The 21,622-nt window shown below is 35.5% G+C and overlaps 1 protein-coding gene across 1 annotated transcript in view; it reads left to right on the top strand.

The window, feature by feature from the left end:
* The window catches only part of DCDC1 (doublecortin domain containing 1), a 151,418-nt gene that overhangs the window by 84,463 nt on the left and 45,333 nt on the right, over positions 1 to 21,622 (top strand). Inside the window, exons 7-8 of the mRNA XM_087822274.1 lie at positions 13,763 to 13,855; positions 21,071 to 21,241. Of these exons, the coding sequence (XP_087678400.1) occupies positions 13,763 to 13,855; positions 21,071 to 21,241 (264 nt within the window). The remainder of the gene's footprint in view (positions 1 to 13,762; positions 13,856 to 21,070; positions 21,242 to 21,622) is intronic.

Below are 21,622 nucleotides of genomic sequence, written 5' to 3'. Positions count from 1 at the left end.
ATTAGAAGACTGAAGCCTAGCCTAGGGTGGTTTTTCTGGATATAGAAAGGAAGGTTGTAATCTGAGAATTCTCACAAATGCTTGCTCAGGATGAGAAAAAAAGAAGAGTCTAAGTAATTAAGTGTCAAATCCATGACAAATGAAAGGCTGCCTTATGAAACTTGTGAGGGTGATGTCTGAGTATTAAGACATAATGTTTACTGAAGAACTAATTTTTAGCTCTCAACAAGTCAACATTTAAACGAATGATTTTTTGGTGATTTTGAAATCTGATATTGACTTGTGGTAAGAGTTATTTTCTGTTGATACGTTTGCTTGGACATCCAATGATTTTTCCTAGATTTATGCTTCAACAAATTTATGTCTCTTTTTCCATCCCCCTTCTCACCCCTAGTGGAGTGAAATATAGTTGCATAATAGTTCCACTTACAGAAATTCGTGCCATGGGTTTCATAGACTGTATTAATTAATTAGTGTTAGATTTGACTGCAGTATCACAGACAACCTACTTAACTGTGGCTTAAATCATTCGATGAGAAGTCTGGTGGGAGACAGTTGCTGGCATTAGTTCAGAAGCCCCAGGATATCAGATTGAAGACACTGAGATTCTCTGGCTTTCCTCTCACGGTCCAAGGACAACTCTTGGGCCTCTAGTCATCATGTGTATTCCAAGAATCGAGGAGGAGAAAGTATGGTGGGGCACAAGGACTTTTCTTGGAAGTCCCACAGTTTGTATTTACATATCATTGGCCATGCCTGTTTGCCAAGGAGGCTGGGTAATTCATGGTAATGCGCAGGGCTCTGTTATTGAAAAGTCACAGAGGCTAACCATAATTCTGTGCCTTTCTTCCTGTCTCTCTCTCTCTCTCTCTCTCTCTCTCTCATATTCTCATGATCAAGGATGTTTGATTATTTGAAGTCTTGGGTTATGTTTTGTATGCCTAAAAGTGTCCCCTTGAGAATTTCTAAACATATTTCTTACAAAAAATAGCATCTTCCCTTAAAACAAATCAGATGAACAAATATGCTTAAAACATGTTCATTTGTACCTTTCATTTAAATGTGGGTCTTATACATTTTACTATTTCAAGCTCTCTTTTAGCTTATTTTAATGTTCTAAGAGATTTGTGAGCAAATCTAACATATTTTGTAATAGGTACATAACTCTACAGAAGCTCATTAAACATCTGTGAATATTATTTAAACTATGCAAATTATACCAGAGAAGTGCACAAACTCTTTTGGAGTTACTGTTACAGTGGAATCAAAGGTTAGCACCTTTGATTAATGAATAGGAATAAAAACAAGCAAAATCGAGAATTCAAATTTTTTAAAAAATATATCTTTATTGATTTCAGAGAGAGGAAGGGAGAGGGAGAGAGAGAGAATCATCAGTGATGAGAGAGTCATTGATGGGCTGCCTGCTGCTGGGGACTGACCCCACAACCCGGGCATGTGCCCTGACCAGGAATCAAACCTCGATCTCCTGGGTCCTAGGTCGGTGCTCAACCATTGAGCCACGCCGGCTGGGCCAAAACTATTTGTTTTTATATAAGACATTCCATTTTCTGTGTTCATAAACTCCCGTCCACACACACACATTGATTGGTACTATAATAAGTGATTGTTCTATCTTGGAACTCATAAAATAAGAAATATTGCCTTTGTTCTATGTATTGAGATTACAAGTAAAATATTGTTTAAAAAAATGAATGGTTTAAGTTTGGTTCCTAAACTGTGAACCCAGACACCTCAGTGGGCTGCTGCAAATGCTCAGGGCTCCATGGAATATTTTGAACTTTTGTTCACCAAGGTTCTGTTAATGGAACAAGTTTGGGAACCTCTGGTTTTTAAGTCAAAATATGGAAAAATCAGATGGTGAAAAGTGTCTGGACCTGAGGGCTGACAGTAGCTTTAGCAAACTGTGATCAGGTGTCAAAGGCTATGATGTAGAGCTTGTTAGAAAAGTAATAGAGGTAGCTGGATTTCTCCATGTCTCCGTTTTCACAGCTGTGCTAATTTTTATATGCCGCGTAATTTTTATGATTGCCCTTAAGCATGTATAGGTGAATGAAATCCACTTCTCAGATAAAGTATAGAATTTACTTGTAATCTTACAGTGTTAGTGTTATGCCACATTGTTTTGTAGAACCATAGTCTTGGGAAGAAAATTGCAAAAATAATTTTAGGTAAAATTTTTGGGAAATTCATTGCTGGTTTTGATTTATCTAAATTCTGTAATTATCTTTAAATAAGCCCCCATACACAAACTATTGACTATGTCATTGCTATGCCTTCTCATGCAGTTAATGCTTTAGCTGGGAGGATATTTTAACTAAATATGATATATTTGAATCATATGAGACCTAGAGAGTTTGAAATTTTTAGGAAATTTAGTAAGTAATTGATGGTGACATCTTTTCCCAATGAAATGTTAATTATTTGAGCTATAGGTGTCTGAAATATAAACTGAACTGAGCTGTCTTCTTAGCTTTAGTTATGACAGCAGCTTTGAATGGTTATTATGCTTCCCTGGCTGCCAAGTCTTTATATTATATTGTAAGAGTTGATAAAACTCCAAGCAAATCACCATAACTTTTTTCTTAGGTATAATTACCAACACAGCTAATTTTAAAGGTTAGAATTTAAAGGAATTTGAATGCATATTTATTTTTCTTTTAATGCAAATAGAATGACAGTTTTCCTTTACTTGAAATAACAACATGTATTAAAAAATATTTTCTCTCTATAACACCACTCCGTCTTTTTACTTACTAAAGATCCATGAATCCCAACTCAACTTTTGCCTGTTATATGTATTAAAACATGAGGTTAACAACTATTATTTTTTAGAAGACACGTATTCTTTGTTAAAATGATTTGATTAATTTTTGAGTATTAAACTGTCCCATTTAGATTAATTTATGCTTTCCAATGTATTTGAGCATTTTTTTCTGATGAAGTATAATATCCAATGACCCCTTTTGTTAATAATAAGAGCTGAAGCTTTTCTGGATGGATCAGCCACACTGATACTCCATTATGATGCTAACTAAAAGTAGTGATTTAAAAAAACAACAACACACCACCACCAGCACCACTCCTGGTACTAAAGATGTTTGCCAACATAGAATTTGTTCACTCACACAGTGCATTAGGGCAAAGTCCTTTGAAGTCAGAGGCCGCTGATTGTACATGACTTCTTAAAAAAAAAGACCGCTTTTTAGTCAAAGAAGCAATCCAGTGTGGCGTATTGATTCGGCAACATCACAGCTGCTTCTAATAAGTGGGATGGAAGGGCCGTTTCTGTGGGGCTGGAATTGCTTTTCGATTGCCGAGGCCACAGTGTTGGTGCTATTTTGCTGTGCCACCTTTTCTGATCAATACCGCATCACCCAGCAGATAGTAATTAGGTTTCAGAGATCCGTTCAACAAAGATCTGTGTTGACTGCGATAGACAGAGCCAAGGAAAAGGTCACACAGAATCAGCAGCCAACTAAAAGGTGATGGGTAAAGAAAAGACCCCTTGCCTGAGAAGTACTTAGCTCTTTTTTAATTACTGTAATTTTCAACAAAAGTCAGAGAGTGAGATGATGAAGTGAAGCACTTTCCTCCCTGCTGTTCCTGATGAGGCTTGATAGGCCTCGAAATTACGCATTGACTCCCCGTTTGATTTCTCCCAGTGTTTAGTGCTAATAACCTGTAGGGCCTCTTTTTTTTTCTTCTTTGTACCTCTCAGTCCTAGTGTCACTGCAGTAATTACACTGTGTGAAATCTGTACTGCAATCACAGCTGCCAACTTCCAGCTTCACAGGCAGGGTCAGGCTGAGTATGGCACAAAAAAAAAAAAAAAAAAAAGCTAATAGCTAAGAGAGGGAAGGATTTAAAAAAAAAATCCTGCAATGTTATAATGAATTTTAATAGAATCTCATCATTTCTAACCTGTGTACAAACATAAGGAATTCCTAGGAACCGTAAGGGTCGGGTGGTGGTTGTACTCTTTACTCATAATCAAACTTCCACAGAAATAAAAATGCAGCCAGTACTGGAAGTAAATGTAGATAAATTTTAGCATTTCCGATCCTTTGTTAATTCGGAGTATAAGGAAATGGATCCAGGACTGGCATTCTTCTAAACAGTGTTGAATTCTATAATAAAAAATAAATACATAAAAGATTTTACCGTAATGCTTGTTTCTGTTCAACAGTTGCCCTACACTTGTTCCTCTGGCATCCTGGGATGAACCTGGGTTTTAAGTAGCACCTACTGGTGGGATCAGGTACTGACATTTTTGGGGGCATTGCTCTCTTGGGGAGTTCAGAACTCAGACTCAGAAACAACAGCTGTAGCAGCAGGAACAGTCCTCTAGAAAATCAGGGGTAGTCTTTTAAAACCTGTTATTTTTGTAAGGCAAAGGGGGGAAATTCTCAATTATAATTCAGGTTATTATTCTAGCATTATTAACACATCTGTGACCCTCCATAGAAGTATCATACCATGTCAGTTGTTAAAGCATGTCACATTTATGTAGTATAAATGTTTATATTAAAATGCTAAGATAAAGGCTTATTAGAAGCACAGATGTAACAAACCAATTAATATCATGAATTGGGAAGCTCTGAGGTATGAATTCTCAATCTCATATGTAATGGATATTCAAGTCAAAACAATTATTAAAAATATGTTGTTTGTGTCTTGTGTTGATTAGATTGTTTCAACATAGCTGACAAGATTAAGTACATATATTTAAAAATATGTGATTAGTCTTAGGCACTTTATTCATGAGACCTTTGTATTTACTTATTTAATGTAGTGAAGGTAAATCTTACATAAATGTTAAGTGCTTATAATTACCTATTAAGGTTTTACATCATGAAAACTAAATTTTATTGAAACTAAAGTGACAGTAAAATTAATTGCTGAAGCATTGCTGCATTAAAGTAATCAGAAATTAATAAATTAATGGAAATAAAATTTTATTATTATAACTGTCAACTAAAGAATTGCTTGGGGTTATTGCCAAGACACATGGTAGAAATGAGCTAAAGGTGTATCATGTCGAACGATAGGAAACACGGGATACCTGCTGTTCACACAGGGTCACACCACCTACCTAGTTAATGCATTGATCTTTCTGGTGGAAGAGGTATTGTGAATACTTTGTATTTTAGAACCAAGACAAATTTCCCCTCCCCCATAATTCATCCCTCAAGTTGCTTGATACTTCTATTAAAAGAGAAGAGGAAATTCCTTCCTGACCTTGCAAATGACCATTTTCTTTCCCGAAGCATGAGATTTGATTGCCCTTGCAGTCTGGGCTCACACTTACCGCCTGCATTGCGAATAGCAGTTCCTTTCTCAGTCATAGTGTTCGACTCCATGACCTCCCTCAGAAATGAGTTCCAGACACAGACGGTGCATGGAGATGGGAGTTCTCTGATACTGGTTGGTAGAAGCACTGAGCTAGGAGCATCCTGAGCTGGGAGCATCCTGCTCTGAATTCTCTATAAATGCAAATCTGGCTGGGTCAGGGAGAAGAGATCCAAAGAGTTTCAGGAAGCATTTGCCCTGTGAAATTGTACTTAAAAATCCCAGACTGGACCCTGGCTGGTAGCACAGTTGGTTAGAACGTTGTCCTGATACACCAAGGTTGTGGGTTCGATCCCAGTTAGGGCACACACAAGAATCAACCAGTGAATAAATAAGTGAAATGACAAATCGATGTCTCTCTCTCTCTCTCATTTATATATATGAATGGATAAACAAAATGTGGTATATAGACATTTTGTTGACACACATTTGGGTCACTTCTATCTTTTGGCTATTGTGATTATGGCTACATTTAATTGAAGAATTTTATTATTTAAAATAAGTATTGAGATTGAATAATCTCAGTGGGTAAACTTATTTTTTATAAGATGCTTAAAAATGTTGATATAATTCCATAATTAGTTTTATTTCATTCATTATCATTTCTTTGACATGCTCTAAGCATTTTATTTGTAAGTACTTATTGTCTTAATTTGAAAGTCATAACTTTTGAGCCCTAATGTGCACTTTAGTCTAAATACCAAAATGACAGACATGGACAGAGGGCATGGATATGGAGGAGCTCATGGCCAGATTTAGTATTCAGATTTGAATTATCTGACCTGTAGAGTATGTATAAATTTTTGAAAAAATTATTTACCAACATCCAAAAATCAACTTTTTCATTAAATTCTAGGTTTTTTGTTTCTCAGAGAATCTGGAATATCTGGCAGTACATTGGACCACTTTCCACATGACAAAATTCTGCCACCTTTTGACGAAATTTTTGAAATTTGTAGATTCGCCAGTGGAATATAGATTCTATATGTTCTACTTCTCTTGTTTATACATTTCTAGCCCCTGACTCACACTTGACCCCTAGAGCTGTGCTGTACTTGACATATGACTAGTCCAAATCGAGACATGCTGTAAGTGTGAAATTCACACTGGATATCAAAGATTTAGTATGAAAGATGATGTAATATCTAATTAATAATTTTGTGCTGATTTATGTTTAAATGGTAATATTTTGGTTAAATAAATTACTAAAATAAATTTAGCCTGTTTTTCACCTTTTTTAAATGTGGCTGCTTGACAATTTAAGATTACATATGTGCCTCACATTACATTTCTGTTGGAAAGTGTTGCTCTCAATGTTTATGGCCTAATATAGGGGTTGCTAAGCTATAGCCCATGGCCCAAACCTTACTGTTTACCTGTTTTCGGATGATACACAAGTTAAGAATGGTTTTCACAGATCTATATTTGCAAGTTGTTTGATTATAGGGAACATTAGCTTTGAACCCCAATTCAGTGAGATGTTGTTCACCCCCCCCCAAAGAATTTCATTTTTTCTCATTAGTAGAAATGTTTCACAAAATATTGTACTCAATCATTATTATTACATTTTAATTTCATCAAAATTTATGAAATTTGTTTTTACCCAGCTCCCAACCCTCTCCCCTCTGGCAATCATTAGTCTGTTTTCAGCATCTATGCGTCTGTTTCTATTTTGTTTGTTCATTTATTTTATTCTTTAGATTCCATATATAAGTCAAATCATATGGTATTTGTTTTTCTCTGTCTCACTTATTTCACAGAATAATTCTAGACATGAAGTGAAAGTTAGGTAAGGAATTATTACCCAAGTGGCATTGTTTCATTAATAATTGCTGACAGTCAGTGGATCTTAACACACTTTCTGTTTTGTACCAAATTCAAACTAAATTCCACTAGACTAAAGTCTCTAAATGCAATTTATTTTCATTAACATCATCAACAAATCAATTTGTATTAATAGAATTCTGATTTTTCACTCTGGACTTTCAGAATCATATGTTTCAATATGAAGGAAAAATTTGCCAATTTGTTATTGTCTAGCTGTTTTCTCCATTTATTAATCATATCTTCTGATGTACCCAAGACATAATTAAAAATCATGGGTGCTGGAGTCAGACCTGTCAGGATTTGAATCCCAGTCCTTCAGTTTTCTTTGCTTTGTGCTCAAGAGCAAGTTATTTAACCTCTTTGAGCATCATTTACTCAACTTCCTGAAGCCCTTTTGAGGACTGAATGCTATGATGCCTCAGCAGTGCTCCAAACAGTGTGACAGAGTAGACAATGAGAGTCCCACCCTCAGCTCTACCCAGCTTTGCACTCTCTCATCTCAGTTCACTGTTAAGAAGCATTAGATATAGCTTAATGTAGTTATTAAATAAGAATGCATAAGCTTCCATTGCTCTCCTACCCATTCCCTCAGAGAAGTTTAGTAGGCTGTTAGCAATTTTACAAGTCAGGTGACAATAATATTTTATCTTTTTTTGTCTCTTTTTGTAATTTTTTTGTTGTCTTTTCAACTATATTTTATCTTTTAAAGATTGAGATACAATGAGAGAAAAGGCAATTATGTTGGGGCAAATGTGGATGGAGATTTTAAAAATGAGTAGTAAGACACATATTGGTGGGTAAGAAGAAAAGAAGCAATGCTAATCAGAGTCTGTCCTTTTTAAATTACAAGTTTCATGCATATATATGTATTAATATTGTAGAATATTTAGTTATAGAAATATTAGTTTCATTATTTCTTTTTCCCCCCAAATTTTTGGTCATTATTTTTTAGAGGTATTATAGAATAAATGCCTTTTTCAAGGCCCAAACAAATTATATGATATAATTGTGTATTAATTTGAGGAAAGCCAGCAGGTAGGGTTGAGCTGTGTTGATGGATAGACAGTTGTGCACCCTGGGTGTGGGTACCAAGCACTCTGGTGCTCACTCTTGAATATACTCTTAGAGGCCCATCCTCGACTCAGTTGGAGAATCATTGGTCACTTGACAACAGTTCTAGAAGTATATCTGGCTGGACTCTCCTGAGGGCTCTCAGGGTCAGTAACCATGTGTTTTAGCATATTAGAGGCCCTTAGCAGCGATGTCATGTCCATTGAGAAACCCATATGTCATGGTTTAACCTACTGTTTAAGAAAATTGTTTGACCAGAGAATCCCCATCACCTACGACCCAGCACATGGTTTGGGAAACAGTTGTCTAATGAAAAATAAAATCACTTAGAATGTGAAGATTTTCATCTATTACTACTAATCCCCCGCAGGTACTTATTGAATGTCTGCTGCCTGCCAGTTATGGTTGGATTCATTGGATATAAGAGAATGACAAGATATGGCTCTTTACCTCAGGGACAAACACAGGAAAACAATTAGGGAAATGCTGACTGCTGACCTGCAGTTCTCAATGGACTGCTGGCTCTCTGAAGGTCCAAAGGCATCTAATTGATTATATATATAATTTGCTTCATGCATTGTTCCTATCAGCACTGGCATTTAGTAAAAATACTAGATAAAAGGAGGGATGAAGGGAGGGGCACTATTTGTAGTATATGGCAGTATATTTTGGCTCATCTATGCCTGTGGGGAGAGGGCAAAGCCAGAGTAGGCTTCACAGATGAGGTTGGACCAAAGCTAGGCCACAAAGGCTTGATGAGGACAGTGTTCCCATCATTGCAGGAAATAATAGTTGGAAACAGACTTATTGAAGATGTAAGGTGCATCACACCTAGCCTAACCCATATTCAGGTACCGTTCTGTGAGGATAGTGGCCTATCTGGCCTCTCCTATTTGTACTTAGAAAAAGGTCTAGTCCAGTCGTTGCCTGTGGAAGCCTGTTATACTACTTACTGCTATGGTTTTCTGAATTGTGAGGGGAAATGAGATCAGCTGGATTCAGTTCTGCGTTCCCAACTCTCTTCTTCTCTACAGCTCCAACTTTATCTAATTAAGAGCTAGGCGTTTGTTTCAAGATTTCAGACAGCACCCCCTCCACTAGAACCATTTATTAAAGATACCTACATGTATTTTTTATTTGCCCAACCTAATTATAAACCTTGAATCTTGGTCTGGTGTTTCTCCATAGTCCCTAGTTTGATTCTAAATAAATAGTAGGTTTCAATAAATTTTAAGATGAAATAAGTAAGACTATGATAATATTTACATCTTATGAATTGTAGGTTCAGTTCAATTTTAAAGGATATTTAAATTATTTTTTAAATCAAAAATAGTTCATATTTCTTTAACTTATCACAAATGTCGAACACATGACATCCTTCCTTAAACAAATTCACACACAGACACACACACTTTGAAAACTCCGTTTGAAAGTCCTAAGAATCACCCTTAGTATTTCTGGCAGGAACAGATAGCATTTATTTGACATGTTGACCTAGTCACTAGTTTGATTTTGTACATTTGAACTTTCCTAACCATTGCCTATATTTTGGTTTCATCTTCATTGACATGTAGGAAACCAAAAATATCAGCCTCATCCAATTCTAAATGATACAGACTCATTTTTATTTAACTCCTTTACGGAATATATTTTTGTGTGGTCATTCTTTTTCGATTCCATTAACGCATTTCCAGACATAAACTATTTAGGTTGACAAAATTCAGAGTTTTTCCTGGACATCTATGATACCAAACAGTGGCTTCCCCCACTCTCCTAGCAGCCACCTCCTGTTCCCATACGTAAATGGCAGCCAGCAATGGCTGGAAACAAAGGACTCTCTCCCAGCCTCTGAATACAGTGACATTCATTCTGAGAGAAGCAGGGCCAGCTTTTTGAAAGCCGACTTCTTCAGCCCGACAATAACACACAATGAGTTATTGACTTGTTTATATACGGAGCTCTTTTCAGTAACTAACTCTGACTCCCACAGTCTGGACAAATGATTGATTTCGTGGTTAGAAAAAGAGAAAGCTCTTGCGCTAAACTCTGTAGTGCAAACTACTTCTTCCCCATTTGTTCCCTAACTGAATAGGACCTTATTAAAATGCACTTTCCAAAAAAATACCTGCAGCTGGCCTTTATAACCATGTTTTGTATATATAAATAAGTAATTTGTCCCAGTCTTTTGTACATTAACAGACCATTGGGAAACTTGTCAATATATATGAAGGCTGATTGTCCTCTTGTTTATGCTAAACTGTATTGCCTGTATTGATCTACATGTAAAGTATGGATCAAATAATTTATTAATAAATCAATATCTACTGATCAAAACCTTGGATTTTTGATATAAAGATAGATTTAATTTTCTTGTTGGGTTATGTTGCTTTATTAAGGACTTTATACACAGCACATGTCACATGCTTCACAGTTGAGTCATTAGCTGTTCTGAATATAGAGAACACTACGCGCAGAACTACAGTCCGCTGAGAGTTTGGTTGGACTAATAGGCTCTCCCTCTTCAGTTACTACTTAAATGGGATGTCAATATAAATTAGGTAGAACACACCAGCTTATTTGATTACTGTATCTTTTCTAAAGACACTAATGATTTCACTCTAAAGTTTTACTTTAGAGGTATTTTCTCCTATAAAATAGATTTTATTTGACCTTACTATATTTTAACCTGTTTATACAGTTAGCCTTTGAACAGTATTTGTTTTCTCTGCCTGACTTGTTTCACTTAGGGTAATGCCCTCAGAGGTCATCCTTTTTGTTTGTTTTTTAATTTGAAGTTAATTTGAAGTTTCTATTCTGAGGCCAGAACATCGTGGACATGACTCATCCATAGGGTCACCAGGAACCAGAGCCGACTCTACAGCACGTGGCACATATACTCTGTACACAAAAATTAACCTCAGAAATTTCCAACCTGTTGATAAAAAAATATTTCATATATTTTAGTTAAGAACAGCAAATCAAAAGCATCTAGTTTTATTTTAATGAAGAAACAGGGTGCTCTCCTCCAAAGTGACAGGAGAGAAGAATCCTACTCTTGTTGTCACGTCCTGGGACTTGAGGGAGAGATGCTGTTAGCACTGCTTATTATTACTACCTTAGGGTAAAAGTGCACTCTCTGAATTTGAGATTTTACTTTCAGTAATTTTCTCTAAGTGCTTGTATTAAATATCTCATTTCCGGAATGTCTGGTCTGTTTCCAGAGAAGGCCCCGTATGTGTATCCTTATAGTTTGTTGACCATTTAATTTCCAGTGTCTTGCTGGATTCTCTATTTGGTACTATGCATATGGTGCTTTTCAGTAACACTGATACACTTTTCCCTCAAGCTTATGTAGATTAGTACAGTATTTCGTTGAACGTTGAGTATTGGAATGAGGTGATTTTTCCAGCCATACCTCTTTCAAAGGAAAGAATTTCCACCTTTTAAAGACTTCCCTGGAAGCAAATGTAAATGTCATGGTCCTGAGAGACTGCATTAGAATCTGACTTACTACTGTGGCATCAAAGAATTTTTGTACTTACGTTTTTGTTTTGTTTTGCTTCGCTTAAAAAATATCTGCTCTGAATGTTTTTGCACTTGGAAATTAATTTTGTAAAGAATGGATGAGCTTGGTGAGTATTTCCCCAGTCACACTCCAACACACTTATCTCCCCATGAGATGAGAATCCCCCAATAGAGAAATAACTATGGAGACCTGACACCATATGTTGTGCCTCAGCTTACAGATAGATTTCCATGAATGGAAGTTCAATGTGATGTTTGGCTTTTTATAATATTATGTTTTTCATATTACTGCAGCACAGGAAAAAATATTGCTTGGGGAGAATGGGTCTAAGGATAGTCTCACATGATATTTTCCCCATTTTATTGAGATGTAATTGACATACAGCACTGTGTAAGTCTAAAGTGTATAGCATAATGACTCTCATGTATCATGAAATGATAACCACAGTAAGTTCAGTTAACAGCCGTTATCTTATATAGATACAAAAAAACAACAGCAATGTTTTTTACCTTGCGATGAGAACTCTTAAGACCTACTCTCTTGAAACTTTCAAATATACCATACAGCACTGTTAACTATAGTCATCATGTGGTACATTACATGATTGTTTCAGTAGTTCTTAATCTAGGACAGGGATCAGCCAGCCACTTGTTTGTTTTTTGTTTTATTGAGGCCTAGCTACACTCATTCATGTATAAATTGTCTGTTTCATGCTATAAGGTCTTAGTTGAGTAATTGCAGCAGAGACTATATGAGCCCCCTCCCCCAAGCCTAAAATATTTACTGTCTGGCCCTTTACAGAAATGTTTGTCAACTACTTATCTAAGTTGGTCATCAGATTCACCTAAAGATCCCTGGCCTTTCCCTCCACTAAAACAAAATCTCTGATATACTGAGCTGTATCATATGTCATTGGATGAAGAGTTCACAGGTTTGATACTATTCATATATCATGTGTGCACAGTTAGATTGAGGAGGCCATATCGTTGGCCCCACCTCCACTCTATCCCAAGTTTAAGAGTGGGATAGGGTATGGGTGAAAGATTCATGTTAACTCAAACATAATTTGTCAGGTATACAATTGAGGAAGCCTATTTAAAACAACAGCAACAACATTAACAGAACAAACAAAACAAAGTAAAAAAATGGTCATTATTCATTTTTAATCCTTAATAAGGAAATACAACATGGTAAGTCCATTGCTTAAGAAGATCTGTTCAAGGTTCCAATTCAGAGGATTCTGTATCAGGCTATTTTCTTTATTTCTGCTAATGCCAATCTGTTGAGTGAATACTATTGTAAGAGTTTAGCTTTTTCTGTTTGTTGAAAGTAGTATTTTGTTTCCATGGGGACTGTTTATAAAAAAATATAGAATGGGCTACATTCACCTTTTTATAACAAGAGTTAGCGTCTGTAGCAGACCTTTATCTGGCCTTGTGAACAGAGCAGATCAGAGGTTCAGGTATTTCAGATACATTATCCTTTGTCGTGAAATATTATAAACCATCTTGTACCATTCTAGAGTGTTTGAATTGACATTCACTTTTGGTTTATGTCCTTGAATTCTTATCCTGATGTATCAGCAACCAGTTTATTCCCTACTGGCAATAAAAGACTGAAATAGGAAATATCAGCCTAATTTTTAAAAGCTGCTATGCTCATTTTGATAAAATGCCTTTAAATAGTACTCATCACTGTCAATGTCTCCATGAGGGACTCCCTCCCAAGTCATATCTCAGGAGATTTAAAAGCAACAAAAGTGGAAGTGAAAAATTCACTGTTACATGTTTTAAATATAAAAATAAACTTTTGTCTTATTTAATCTCAATGGAGTTAGTCTATTTTCACAAAAGTATGTGCCAAATTAATTTGAAATTACCTTCCACGATTATGCTAAATCAGTCGTTTGAGTAAAGGTTGCCATTAGGAGTAAATAGGTATTTATTTATTTATTTATTTATTTTCTAGTTGAACGTGGCCGTGGATGAACAGAAAGAGAAAGTTACTGAAAAAGTCATTCTCTCAACGACAGCAAAGGAACTCCACAAGGCACAGGAAGACGTAAGGAACTTTCTTTTTAAACTATGTTATAACATCGCAATGAGCACTAATTTTAAAATTAAGACAAATTTTACTTGGGTCTGTTGGCAAACCAACTATAGTTACCTGGTAACAATATAATGAAAAAAAATTGGGCAAAACTGGGAATCATTTCATTGATATAGGCAGCTTAAAAAATAATTATATGCTTGAAAGAATAGCTCATATTATAAATTTCTGAAAAATACTCAGGGATACTTTCTCATAAATTTTTTAACTTGGGAAATCATCACATGCTTCTTGAATCTGAAAATTATAAAATGCTCTAATAGGAAAACCATTAAAATTTTGTTGGCCTTTAAATGAACACTAAATCTTATTTTTGTTTTCTGGCTTTCTAGGAATAGAACTGTTGTTATGAATTTTAGAAATGCTAACCATGTTATCCATTATCAAGGAATAGCTGTAGTTTACAAATGCCAAGCCTAGGAGAGCTGATGGCAAGATTCTGTTGTCAACATTGTCATGAAGAACTATTAAAGCAAGGCTTCCTCTCCCCAAGGCTCACGCTGTGAAGCTGACAGCATCGCCCATAAATGAAATTTTAATACAAAATTGGTGTTAGACAAAAGGGGAAAATGATTTTTATGTAGTTTCCTGGAATACAAAGCATTTACTCTTTCTGAAGAAAGCTCATGGGTTGGTTCATTTCCATGTACCACTGTCAGTAAATGAAATCTACAAGCAACTTGAAGAGTAAGACTGTGAATATTTAAAAATTAAACTTGCATGTCATTCTCTTCTGACATTTTAGCAAATAAATCTACCCAAGCTTCGGGGTTTTAATATTTTCTTATTTTGAATATATCTCCTTTGCTAACTACGGATTTTACAATAGATGAACAGGTACAATGCATCAGATTTTCCTGAGTGAATTCAAGTCTTACGTCAGAGACTACATTAATACTTAGGAGTTAAGTGTGTCCAGTATGAAAGACTATTGTAAACACTGATTGGTAATCTCAGTAGAAAATATTTCGTGAGAAAAATTCAACTTGAGTAATTTCTAAAATGTAACAAATAACAATTGTATAGATTTTCGATAGTCAGTTCTGACTCATTCCACTTAATAGTAACAAGTAAAAAGAGTAGGTTGCTAATTATAAATCTTAAAATTTTTTTCTTCTATTCATTTAAAAAAATTTTTTATCACAGCTGGAGAGTTTTATTACATTTTTACAGTAAGTTTAAAATGAATCTATCATGCATCTTGGTATGGTAAACTTTAGAAAATGCAAATAAACATCTCTAATTAGTATAATTAAAATTATAGCTATAACACAAATTATTATTATAGGTGAAATAGAAAATGAAAGAATGGGCAAATTAACTATTTTCTGCCTTTTAAATATTGTAATTGTTTCGCACTTTGATATTTTATGCAAAATTGCAGTTTCAATGGAACTGAAAGCTTGAAGTGGCCCAGGGAAATGATCATTATACTAAATATATCATCTTGAATGCTAACTTGGAAATGAAAATTATCTTTCCTGGAAAAATCCAACAGTATTATGCATATTTCATATTTCTTCTTTATTATCACCTTAATGCCTGTTTAGTACCTATATACCTCAGCACCCTTCCTGCCCAGTACTTTATTTGGTTATATATCTGCTTGATCAGCTGTAGCTCCAAATGCCTTTGGTTTGTTTCAGAAATCAAATGCACAGTAAAGGGAATATGTATTTTTGTGTGTGCGAACGCATGTGTGGGATAACCTCTAAATGTATTCTGTACACTATGAGAATAACTTCTACATCATTACTTTGAAAGTGATTATATTAATACTGATTTGTAATTTCTAGTATTTTGGTTAGAAAAAGCCAGTGACATCCAGTTTTGGCCCTACTTCGTATACAAAGATGCAAAGTTGTGACGCTGAAGAGACATACAGAATTGGGGAAGGGGGACTATTTTAATATTTATTTTGGCCCACAATTTACTTTTTTACAAAAATACTATATTATTAGATATTTCAAAACCTCAGCTAAACATCATGAAACCTGAGATTTAGATTTAGAATTCTGCTGCCTATAGTTTTATCTTAAAATCCAGTTTGATTTCATATCAGTTTTCTACATGAAACCTGGGAATAATAAGGTATTCAGCCTAAGACCACTTGGAGGTGATGACATATATTAAACTACATCAAGCTTTTTGGAAATGGTCTACTGGAAAGCTGCATGTAATTTATTATTGTTGGTTTAAAAGTGTGTTATTCCAGGTTGTCTGAAAAGTAAATACCTAGGTGGGAATAAATGTGAATGAATTTTATTAGAAGAAATGCCTATGAGAGAAAATGGGCAGAGCTGTAGATGAGGCTGGGAGACATGTCAGACTGAGATGCACACTGGACACGAGTGAAGGGAGGAGGAGAGGAAGACCGGTGGAAGCACCCTAGGCTGTTGTGCAATCTAAGGAGGGTTCAGCAAAGCTGGTGGTGTATCTATCCTTGAGCCAAAATTGTCTATCAGAGGAGTCCTATGACCACCTGGGATGGACTTGCCTTAGTCTTCTCAGCCAGTGGTACCAACTGGGTGGTGGATTTCAGAGCACAGTAGCAGGCACCCTTGGTCAATTATGCTCCTGTAGTTAGAGGTCAGTGAGACACGTTCTTACTGCTTCCTCCAAAGGTATAGTTCACATCGCCCTCGTTGCCGTCAGCATAGTCTATTGCCAGGTGGGTTATAAAAACATTGAAAATATTTCTATTTTTAATCACCTCTTTCCCCATGAGAGGATGGGGATTTTAGAGTCTTGAATAAGCCTAAAGGCAGCACATAAGGGACCTATGGCTGGAAACAAAATAAATCTCCTTCCAAAATATTTTCCATCTCAGCAGTGGTCTAGGAAACTATTAAAAGGTTGGGAGTAATCAAAGTGGTAGGAACAAGGGGTGGTACACACTTCAGGTTTCCTTGTAGTTATTCTGCAGCTTCCAAATCAAGAGATAATGAATTTTGCTCACAGTCCCCATATCTCCTAGTCTTCATTCATTCAGGTCGGGGTTATGCTTACTTCTTAACCTGAAAAACACTGTACTCTTGGGCCTAAGACAAATTAGAGATTTTAGGAAGTTTAAAATACCCATTTTCATCTCCATGCCCCTTCCTGGTTCTTCTTAATTGTGTTGTGAATTAGAAAGTTTCTTGATCTCCAGTTTAAGCCCTCACCTGGCTTTGAGCCCATCCTGTATGTTACATGCCAAGATGACATTCCTAACATCGAGGCTGCTGCCCTTTGTGCTGATTTCAAGTGACAGTCCAGTGCGAAGTGCTCTAGGGCCCTCCTTACTGACATAGATGGACTCAAGGCCATGCAGAATTCAGGCAGACAGCTGAACTTTGAACTCATCAATAGAAAACCCAGGAGCTTCTCCAAGAGTCACTCATTATAAGCAAAGTACAGTACTCGGAAGGTTTGGTTCAGAATGTACAACTTCAATACATATACATTTTAGAACGATTATAAACAAACTATTTTGTGCTAACTCTAAATCATCTTGAGAATTTAATTCGGTTCAAGGGTTGCATGAATGTATCACAAAACAGGACCAAGCTGCCCTACGTGTTATGCAGAAACCTACATGTATGTTTATAGACAGGTGTGCATTTGCATTCTTTCAGAAGTGGAGTTTGTTTCCTGCTCAGAATACTCAAATTTTTTTTTTGTTACCTTCTGCTCATTTGTCACTCTCTCAAATTCTGAACAAGTGTCACTTCCGTGCAGCACTTGCAGGGAGGGTGAGGAGTAGAATGTGTCGGCTCCGCTGCACAATGAGGTGGTGCGTTTTTCAGCATATGCATACGTAAGCCTTCTTTTGTGAATGGGACTGATAGGGTCAGATAATGTTTAAAGGGAAAGGCTTTATGTCTCTCAGGCCTCTATGTTTCCACATGGATGCTCCCACACACACATAGATTGAATTATGAACAGACCCATTAATGCTGGGATCACAAAAGGTCAAGTTTTGTCTTCTTTTACCTCTATTCACATTGCCTTTGTAGAAAGGGGGAAAAAAGGATTTGCAGAAAAAAAAAGATTCATGATGAAGAATTTTAAAGAACATTTTCCCCCCTTTTAGCAACATCTGTGATTTGAAAAAAAATGATATTATGTAAAGTAATTCAGAAGTATTGTATTACCTACCCTATTTTAGTACGTGGGTTAGTTCATGTGTAGGGTTACTTTTATGGTTAACAAGTTATAATAATAACTGAGGACAAATATAGCACTTTGAGGATAAAAGGCCTTATGAATATGTAAAGGTACAAAGTTTTAATAAAATTGGATGGAATTTTATCAAAATGTCAGTGGCACGATTATATATTTTCTAATATGTTTAAGATGTTAATTTTTTCTAGAACATCTTATTTGATTGTTTTAAGTTGTTAAAAAAACAGGTGATAATTGGTGAAATTAAATTTGACATACATTAACAAATAATCATGAGGGCAATGAAAACAGCAAAAATTATAGAGAAACTTTTTGGAGCAATGAAGAATTCATAGGAAATGAAACTTTTAAGGCTTTAACCAACAACAGTCCTTTAGAAGGCAAATTACATCATCAGTTGTATGGTTGGTTGATTTCTGATGTCACATGAAATTCCCTATTGGGGAAAGGCTATGGATTGTGACAGTAAAACCAGTCATGTATAAAAATACTCTCAAATCAAAGCCCAAAATTTCTCCCTCTCTCCCTCCCTCCCTCTCTCTCTCTCTTTTGGTGGCTTGCTATAGCACAAGCTGTAGTATGTAAAATTTAAAAGAACAGTATTACTGACCAGCAAAATACATCACATGATACTTAGTGTACTTTAAAGACTACATAAAATTACATCTTCCTGAATCATAGGACACTTGGGAATAGGTTCAAAGAGGATCAGTGCTTTCCAAAAATGGAGCCTTTCTACTTAAGGCCTTTGATTCTTGAATTTTAGTTTTGACAGAAAACTGTAAGAGTGAGTTAGCTGGCCTGTATTGGTCACTAGTTTTGGAATGATAAATACTATTATCCATAATTTTTGATGATAACACTGCTGGAAGATAGTATGGTGAAGATGAGGCTGAAAACATCGTCTAATATGGGATCATTTATCATTTCCCTATTTTAAATGATACAGCTTTCTTAAAGATCTAACAGTACTATGGAAATCACAGAAATTTGTTCCAGAAAGTAAGAAAGATCTTGAATCTTGAACACCAAGCTGAGGAACCTGGGGGAGCAACTGGAGGTTTCAGTATGCTATTGGAGGTAGATTAATTCAGTTGAGGTGGCAGGGTGGATTAGAAGGGCAGAGACCAGGGACAGCCAGACCGCTCAGTAGGTGTTTTGATAATCCAAATAAAGGGTGGTGATGAGGGGATGATGGCTTGGACCAGATATTACTTAAAAGAAACTAAATGAATGAGAGGCAATATATGTTAGAAGAAGGGTTGGCAAACTGCAGTCCTGGGGCCAAATCTAGCCCATTACTTGTTTTTCTTAAAATTTTATTGGAACTTATTGTTTACATACTGACTACCTGCTTTCAAACTACAACTACAGGGTTGGATAGTTTTGATAGAGATGATATGGCCCATAAGGTGAAGATATTTATTATCTGGCCCTTAAAGAGAAAAAAGTTTATCAATCTTTTATTTAGAAGGAAAGATTGTTTAAAGGAAGCAGATGGTTGATCTCATAGGTACGCATAAGAGAGATATGGATACCAAAGAAAAATAGGAAGCATTTAAGTAGCTTGTTTATAAGGCTTCTGAAGTTTTTGGGAAAAGTTAAATTTAGTTGAAGTAATATATAATAGAATATTATATATGTTCATGAGATGTATATAATCTCAGACTACCTAGACATTGAATGAGGTGGAGAATCTATGTAGCAAATAGTTTCAGATTTTTATCTGCTTCATGTGAAAGAGGGGTTGGGCTAGAAAGATAGTCCAAGAAAAACAGTTAAATTTAATATGTAGAAAACATTTAAACATGAAAATAATAATATAACATTTATATAAGGCATCTATTATAGGTTAGACATGTGCTATCCATTTTAAAAATCTCATTTAATTTTTAATATGGTAAGGCCAGTGTTGTTCTTTGCTCATGGATAAGACTTTTATTACCTCTTAAAAACCTCTCAGTCAGTAAATATGAGAGCCAGGATTTTAACCCAAGGTTTCAGAGTCCATGCTCTATTCGGAGTCATTCGTAATTCTAAATGGGTCTAATTTGAATACTTTGCAGAACCACGGATAAAATGAATTTCTACTTTTCATCTTTTTTGGTCACTACTAAATATTGACCAGTATTTATGTAGGAATCCAATCTACTAGAGAGAATATAAATTTGCAAAACACAATGAAAAGTCAAAGGATGGTAATGATTTTTAATTTGTAAACTAAATGGATTAAAACATTCAACAGTATTTCTGAATCCTTAGCATGTCTAATTAATAACGCATAGGTCAATCTCATATCTCTCTTAAATATGCTGATTATAAATCTTGAAATGTAAAGATAAAGGGTACATGTTTCTAAGCCTTTGCTGTTTCTGGAAAAGTTCCATGCGTTATTCAGAAATTGATACATATTCAAAACATTGTCTAGAATAGCCCTTTAAAGTAGTGCTATTTGGGAAAATTGTATTTCAGAAATTTGGAAAATTATATTTTTGGATATTTGGAAGGAAGATATCATATTGATCTATTTAAAAGGCCAACAAATGTTAATGAAGTTAATATTAAAAATTTATCACATATAGATGGTAAAATAAAATATTCTAAAAAGGAAGGTACATAAAATTAAATGTTGTTGGCACATATATTAGATTGTTTAAAGTCTTAAGGAGATTTTATTCCATTTAAGAGTCCTTGGCAAACTTGTCAGATGTATATATTTTTTATACATAGAGATATTTTTCATTCAGCAATTGTAAGTGACTACCTATGCCATACTATTGAAATGCAAAAGTTACAAATTTTTCTATCAGTAAAACTTGTTGATGAAGGAATGTACATCTCTTCTAGTCTCTTAACTTGAAGACATATCTATAATCAAATCCTTGTATTGAAGCTACCCTGTCCCCCCCCCCCCCAATCAAACTAGGCACTCAAAAATCTAATAGGTGTGACATCAACAATTACTTCTTGCTAACAACTCTTGTAATTTAACCCCTTCAGGTGAGCAGGCTGATTGATGAATTGCAGACAGCTATCAAAAGCAACAGAGGTCATCTCTCTAAACTTGGCCCCCAATTACAGGCTGAGCAGGAGCAATTCTCCTCTTATGTCTACCAACACATTAAAAGCCTTCCAGCAAACACTCTTATCCCGAGAGGCCTGCAGCTCAAGGTGGGTGTCATTCTGTGACTTGCATTGGGTTTAGCCAGAGACAAAGCATTCTGCTGCATTGAAGATCCCTGTAACAATGGCTCTCAGCTTGAATTTCTTTTTATGTTGTGTTCCTCAAACTGGAGTTTGGCTTACAAGTGCAAATATTACCATTCAGGGAATATATTTTAAAAGAAAATACCTAGAGACCTTTGAAATGTGGGTTTATAAACTTCAACTAGTTTTCAGTCCAGGAGAGTAATTTTAGTGAAGAGATTTCAACGTGAACATTTGCAAACTTTTCCAAGAAACATTTTTTTTTTTCACAGAAGTCACTATGTGTTTCAGTTTTTAAAAACAGCTTGTTTGGAGAAATGGGCAAGCTTTAATAATTGACAGAGA

This window comes from Miniopterus natalensis, chromosome 11 (assembly GCF_054644295.1).
Source record: "Miniopterus natalensis isolate mMinNat1 chromosome 11, mMinNat1.hap1, whole genome shotgun sequence".
In the NCBI taxonomy this organism is placed as follows: domain Eukaryota; kingdom Metazoa; phylum Chordata; class Mammalia; order Chiroptera; family Miniopteridae; genus Miniopterus; species Miniopterus natalensis.
The sequence above is the reverse complement of the archived record's forward strand: the minus strand, read 5'-3'. Positions and strand labels throughout refer to the sequence as shown.